Source organism: Salvelinus sp. IW2-2015, linkage group LG13, assembly GCF_002910315.2.
Source record: "Salvelinus sp. IW2-2015 linkage group LG13, ASM291031v2, whole genome shotgun sequence".
Lineage (NCBI taxonomy): Eukaryota > Metazoa > Chordata > Actinopteri > Salmoniformes > Salmonidae > Salvelinus > Salvelinus sp. IW2-2015.
Window position 1 is genome coordinate 50,228,236 of NC_036853.1, and position 7,039 is coordinate 50,235,274.

At 40.1% G+C, this 7,039-nt stretch overlaps 2 protein-coding genes across 2 annotated transcripts in view; one reads left to right on the forward strand and one right to left on the reverse strand.

The window, feature by feature from the left end:
- The window catches only part of LOC111971329 (choline transporter-like protein 1), a 58,063-nt gene that overhangs the window by 44,226 nt on the left and 6,798 nt on the right, over positions 1-7,039 (reverse strand). The gene's annotated exons all lie outside the window — the stretch shown is intronic.
- LOC111971628 (E3 ubiquitin-protein ligase TRIM39-like) overlaps positions 30-7,039 on the forward strand; it is an 8,478-nt gene continuing 1,468 nt past the window's right edge. The window contains exons 1-2 of the mRNA XM_023998483.2: positions 30-187; positions 583-995. Of these exons, the coding sequence (XP_023854251.1) occupies positions 115-187; positions 583-995 (486 nt within the window). The 5' untranslated portion in view covers positions 30-114. The remainder of the gene's footprint in view (positions 188-582; positions 996-7,039) is intronic.

Sequence of the window (7,039 nt, forward strand, 5' to 3'; positions counted from 1 at the left end):
TCGATGTCACTTTGCTAAAGTGAAACTAAAGTTGCTCGACATGCTGTATGTTGCACGCWYGAATAAACTCTTAAACACTTCAGACATCTCTCTTAAACCGCTACACAGCCTCCTATGAGTTTTGAAACTACAGTATATACTAGAGAAAAATCTGAGAACACGCCCACACTCTTTAACACAGACTCAGGTGAGTAGAGATTTACAAGGATGGGTGAAGCAATATTACTGTGTACATTTATTTTATGGTAATCTCCTGTTTTCTTTATCTACAGTACCTATGTTAACCTATATTTAGTAAATTGACAAATGTATGCTGTATGTAGTACAGTTAAACAACGTTAATCAAGATTGGTTAAAGTCCCTTAATGCCGTGTTGACAATGGAACAGAAACTATCGAGAGCTGACTCATTCCAGGAAACGGAATTAGCTCCGTTAAAAAACATATATATTGTRTTATTAACTCATTGATTATAATCTGGAGSTGGAGTCTATTATTCTTTTGATCTGAAGTTTTTCAGAGAGGGTTTGCTGCAATTTTATAAATAAAAACGTTTACAGTTTCGACTTTGCTCTCTCTCTAGATATGGCTTCCTCCAGCAGTCTCCTGTCTGAAGAGCAGTTCCTGTGCTCTATCTGTCTGGATGTGTTCACTGAGCCAGTCACCACTTCATGTGGACACAACTTCTGCATTGCCTGTATCACAAAGTACTGGGATAGCAAGRACCTGTGTCAATGTCCACTGTGTAAGGAGAAATTCTCMGAACGACCTAAACTTAGTGTCAACACAACGTTAAGAGAGGTTGCAGAGAATTTTAAAAGGTTGAGACACRGAGGAAAAGATGAGTCCCCTGCAAAAGCTGGAAAAGTGCCCTGTGACGTCTGCACTGGGACGATGCRCAAGGCCCTGAAGTCCTGCCTGGTGTGTCTGGCYTCTTACTGTGAGACTCACCTGGAGCCTCATCACATAGCCCCAGCCTTTAAGAGACACAAACTGGTCAACCCTGTGGAGAACCTGGAAGACAGGATCTGTAAGAACCCCGAGAGAGATTATTTATATAATTTATTTAAATGTTACTATCATAAGGTGGACAGCCTAGAGCCTAATCGGCCCTTTGCATGCAATGCCAATGTGTCACCGGCCTGGTACGGCAATGGCAACACCACAACCGCAAAGTGTCAAAGAGGGAGCGGCGGTGCTGCCAACGCATTACCGGGTGGCAAACTTCTCGCCCTCCTGGCACCTACAGCCGCCGATTGCGCATATGGAAGGTCAAAAAGTTCATACAAGGACATCACCCACCCGAGCCACTGCCTGTTCACCCCGCTATCATTACAGAAGGCGAGGCCAGTAAGGTGCATTAAAGAGGGGACCGAGAGACGAAAACAGCTTCTATCTTCAAGGCCATCTGACTGACTAAATCAGGCATCTCCAGCACATCAGAGGCAGCTGCCTATTGACAGTAGATTCAGGAAATCACTGGCCACTCTAAGAATGGATCACATAGCACTTTAATTAATGTTATCTGATATCTAGGCATTACCTCATCTTATGTATAAACTGCACCCGCAACTATTCTATCGGTATCTTGTCACTTTTTGAATGTATTTACATATTGTGTCACCGTCCTGTTGGTTGAAGGAAAATGTCCATTTTCTGCCATTTAAAATAACATCAAATTGATCAGAAATATATGTGTAGACATTGACATCTTCAGAGAAATGAAAGGCTAATTGCAATGCGAGAAATTGCCAGAAACTGAAGTCTCTCGTACAACGCTGTGTACTACTCCCTCACAGAACAAGCGTCATTAAAATCAGGTCCCTGCAAAACACCAATCTCAACATTCAACAGTGAAGAGGCCACTCGGGATGCTGGCTTTTAGGCAGAGTTCCTCTGTCCAGTGTCTGTGTTCTTTTGCCCACTTAATCTTTCTTTTTATTGGCCGGTTCTGAGAATGGCTTTTTTCTTTTGCAAACTCTGCCTAGAAAGGCCAGCAATCCCAGATTTCGCCCTCTTCACATTTGTCGTTGAGACTGGTGTTTGCGGGTACTATTTAATGACAGCAGCCAAGTTGAGATTGGTGAGGCGTCCTGTTTCTCAAACTAGACGCTCTAATTGTACTTGTCCTCATTGCTCAGTGTGCGCACCGGGGCTCCCCACTCGCTTTTATACTTCTGGTTAGAGCCATTGCGCTGTTCTGTGAAGGGGTGTAGTACCACAGCGTTGTACGAGATTTCAGTTTCTTAGCATTTCTTGGAATAGCTTATTTCTCAGAGCAAACAATAGACTGGACGATTTCAGAAGAAGTACTGAAGACATTTTGAAGGCGCTGTAATTCAACCCACAAATGGCTGAAGCTCCAGATACTCAACTGTCTACAAGAAAGCCAGTTTTATTGCTTCTTTAAACAGGACCAACAGTTTTTCCAACGTCTGTGCTAACATCATTGCAAAGGGTTTTCTAATATCAAGATTAACCTTAATAAAACGATAGCATTTGGATTAGCTAACACAACGTGCCCATTTGGAACACAAGAGTGATGATTGTTGATAATGGGACTTCTGCGAACGCCTATGTAGACTATTCCATAAAAAATCCGCTCGTTTCCAGCTGCAATAGTCAGTTTTAAAATTAACAATGTCTAACTGTATTTCCTGACTCAATTTGATGTTATTTTTAAGGACAGAAAATATTATTTTTCAACAAAATCAAGGACATTTCTAAGTGACCCCAAACTATTCTGAACGGTAGTGCTAATTATGTATTCAGTTCTTATCCATTCCTTACTTAAGATTTACATGTTTTTGGGTATATGTTATCGAAACTGTTAGATATTCATGTTTTTAGATATTACTGCACACTGTCCGGAGCTAGAAGCACAAGCATTTTCGCTATCACACGCCAATAACATCATGCTAAACCGAGTATGTGAACAATACATTTGTGATTTGAAGGGGATAGTCCAGTGTCACTTTGATTATGTCTGCACATCATGGTTCACCAAGCAGCCCAAACACTCAAAGAATTAACGCAACCAGCTAAAAAGCTTCTAATAATTGTACTTTAAAACTCCTCACATCACTAAGCGACATTGATGTGTCTGGTCATTCAATTATCGTTATGCTGTTGTGAATTGTCGTGTTGCTATGCTTGTGATCTTATGTGTCTGATCGATCAATGTGTTGCATTGCATTGCTAGAGTGTCTGTTTGTATAGTCTGACGATGTGTTTCTGGGCATCAATTGTGGTTCTTGTGATAATTTCTCTGTAATTGTCTATGTGCAATGTGCGTCATATGTCTTTCATGCATGTTCATCTATGTCGGTCTTGATTGTCGTGTTATGCATTTCTGGTCATATGTGTTCTGTATCTTGTAATATGTTCTGGGTACATTGTCGTATGTAATGGCTCTGTATGGTTTTAATGTTCTTACGAGCAATTTGTGACATGTATCTTATATTGTGATCCGTTGTCTTCGAATGGCGATTGAATTCTTATTATTTTCGTATTTGTAAAATGCCAAAACTTAGACCCTGACTTCATTGTTCAATCCCGGTCACTTAAGAAAATCTTTGTGTATATATGTGTTTTCTTTACTGACAAATAAAATATCATCTGATCTCTGCGCGTGCCAATTGATGAATGAAAGAGACATCTGTTACAAAAAAACTATTTTTGTTTATGAACATTCAGAGTTGTCAAGCCAACTTCAATACTGGGTAAGCCTACAAGGTAGGGAGGGATGTATTTTTCTCTTGTTTGTCAAGATTGACATAGCTCTTATTATCTGTGTGTTGTTGAAAATGCAAACCATGATATTGAAGTGCCCAAAGTCGGTGTGCTTTGTTTATTGGTTGTGTGGTGCAACAGTAGCGATGTGTGGAGAAATTCACCGGGGAAGCCAGAAAAACAGCCATATTACAACCTATGTGTGTTGTGTTAATTTGCGTTTGTTTGCTTGTATAATGTTTGATCATATTCCTTGCCACCATGATATATAGTGTAAGGCCGAGACAATAAGACACAGTGGCAGAATAATTCAAACAAACCTTTGTTTCATCACAAAACCAGAGAGCAACCTTTGTCGGTGAAGTCCACAAGGCATATTGCATGGAACAAACAGTTACATGACCTACACCAAGTTAACGTTTCTGACATTTTCGGACCACTAATGATTTAGAACCACGGGAGAGTTACCGCCAAGTCGCAAAGAAAAAAGGGAGCTGCTTCCACTATTCCAGCACCACTGTTCAACTTCAACATTTCAACCTCCTCTTATGCTTAGTCTAATTCAGTGAAAGTCACCAAAAACAATTTAGTCCAATCAACGTAAGCTAATATGATGTGGCTGTCAATGGTTCTGACTTCCTGTGTGTGTTTGTGGTGTACGTACAGACACTCCAATGCCATCCTCTCTTTCATGGAGTGAAACGGTCTATCACTCTGTCATACACTACACCCTTTTGATTTTTGGTCGTCCTAGGCTACTTGGCTACATTGCTTGCTCACTAGTTTAACTTCATTTCATTGCAACATTAGCTCGTTACAGTAACATTAGCCTTCTACATCAAGCTACATATTGAACTTACCTCCTCTAGACCAGGGGCACAATGTATGTATTTATGGTTGGATCAGAATCGCATTATAATCAGTGTCCAGTATGGAGAATTAAGTAGAACCCACAAGTCCAAATCCCTATCTCCATCCGTGGTTAATTTAGGAAAGAGACAATTTTATTACGCTAGCCTAGCCACCAAAGGACAACAACACAAAGAGATGCAAGAATTCAAGTTGTTTCTGTCAATGACGTATGCTCTCGATGTGATTGGAAGAGAAGCCAAATCCAAACAGCTTCTATTGAACTTTTTTTTTGGCCCAGGACCATGCACAGTTGAGCTCACTCAGTTTAGCACTGATTGGCTTTATTTCATACTTTTTTTATCAAGGGAGGCCAAATGCTCCCGCTGGCTTCCCTTGCATTCAATGCTATGGGCTGCAACAATGTATACTCTTTTAAACCAGACAGCATCAGATAGATGGCCTACACATTACTGAGGCAGAGCGACGCTGTTTCGCATCTGCCTCTTGCGAATTGAAGGAAAATTATGAAACTAAGAGACGAACGTAGATCAATTATTTAATATGTTTTCATTTTTCTCTTGTCCATGACATATATGAGTACGAGAATACAAATCTCACAAAGCAGTAATGACCCAATGTTGCCAAACATTTAGGGATTTACGGCCTGTACAGGTCTGGAACGATGCACCAATTTGATTGTATTTTAACCAAAAAGCTAAGATCACAGTCTTGGCATCGTAAAGGACCATAACTGTATTACCATTATTGCTCTTTGTTTTTGTTGTCAATTGTTCTGTCGTGTTGTTTTATCTGTTTGTTGTTAATTGGATGCTGTGGCTGGGTTGTTGCCATTTTGTTTATGTCCTGCAGATTTGTTTTTTAAACTCAATAAAATATATGAAATAGACAAACTCAATAAACAGTAATAATCCAATGTGGCACAATTTAGGATTGTCAGTTATGATCATGTGTTGCTTTAACATAAGACACCTCAGTATTTTGTAGGACCTGCATTTCATTAGACTTCTTCAGGCACCACAAGCAGCAGATTGCAGGCTTCAGCATACAGCGAACACAGGCATTTTCTACAGACATTCTGCATTTCTCCTTTCACCCATTGTCTGGCTTGACTTGATAAACTGGGTAATTGGTATAAGTCAAAGTGAGTATGTTAAAGGAAAAATCTGGGACATTTTTTGCTTCTTAATTAATGGTCAAATCTGACAAGAATTCATTCCAATGTGGAATTAGAATTCTGTTGTTGTTGATGCCTAAAAACGTTCATACACCTGCAGTAGGTCTTGTTTCACATTTCTGATTCACACTTATTCTGCCTAGATCAGTAAAACAATTATAAACACTCCGTGTTTAAACTGTTCAACGCTGTTTTGTATTGAGAAGGTAAAACAAATGTCAGCCAGTGTGAAGGGTTAACTCTGCTACAGAGCAGCACTGGTGGGGAGGAGCATGTGATGTCACTTTGCTAAAGTGAAAACTAAAGTTGCTCGAACTGCTGTATGTTGCACCGACGAAATAAACTCTTAAACACTTCAGACATCTCTCTTAAACCCCTACACAGCCTCCTATGTTTTGAAACTACAGTATATACTAGAGAAAAATCGGAGAACACGCCCACACTCTTTTTAACACAGACCAGGTGAGTAGAGATTTACAAGGAGGTTGAAGCAATATTATGTGTATAATTTATTTTTATGTAATCTCCTGTTTCTTCATCTACAGTACCTATGTTTACTATATTAGTAAATTGACAAATGTATGCTGTCATGTAGTACGTGAACAACGTTTAACAGATTGGTAAAGTCCCTTTGCCGTGTTTACAATGGAACAGAAATCTTCGAGAGCTGAACTCATTCCAGGAAAAGGAATAGCTCCGTTAAAAACATATATATTTTGTTATACTTATTGATTATAATCTGGAGGTGGAGTCTATTATTCTTTTTGATCTTAAGTTTTTCAGAGAGGGTTGTGCCTAATAAAAAATAATAAACGTTTACATTTCGACTTTGCTCTCTTCTCTCTAGATCTGGCTCTTCCTCCAGCAGTCTCCTGTCTGAAGAGCAGTTCCTGTGCTCTATCTGTCTGGATGTGTTCACTAGCCAGTCACCACTTATGTGGACACATGCTTCTGCATTGCCTGTATCAACAAAGTACTGGGATAGCAGAAACCTGTGGCAATGTCCACTGTGTAGGAGAAGTTCTAACAGACAACGCACTTAACGTGTGTAACACAAACGTTAAGAGAGGTTGTAGAGAATTTTAAAAAGGTTGAGACGACGAGGAAAAGATGAGTCCCCTGCAAAAGCTGGAAAAGTGCCCTGTGACGTCTGCACTGGGACGAAGCCAGGCCCTGAAGTCCTGCCTGGTGTGTCTGGCTTCTTACTGTGAGACTCACCTGGAGCCTCATCAATAGCCCAGCCTTTAAGAGACACAACTGA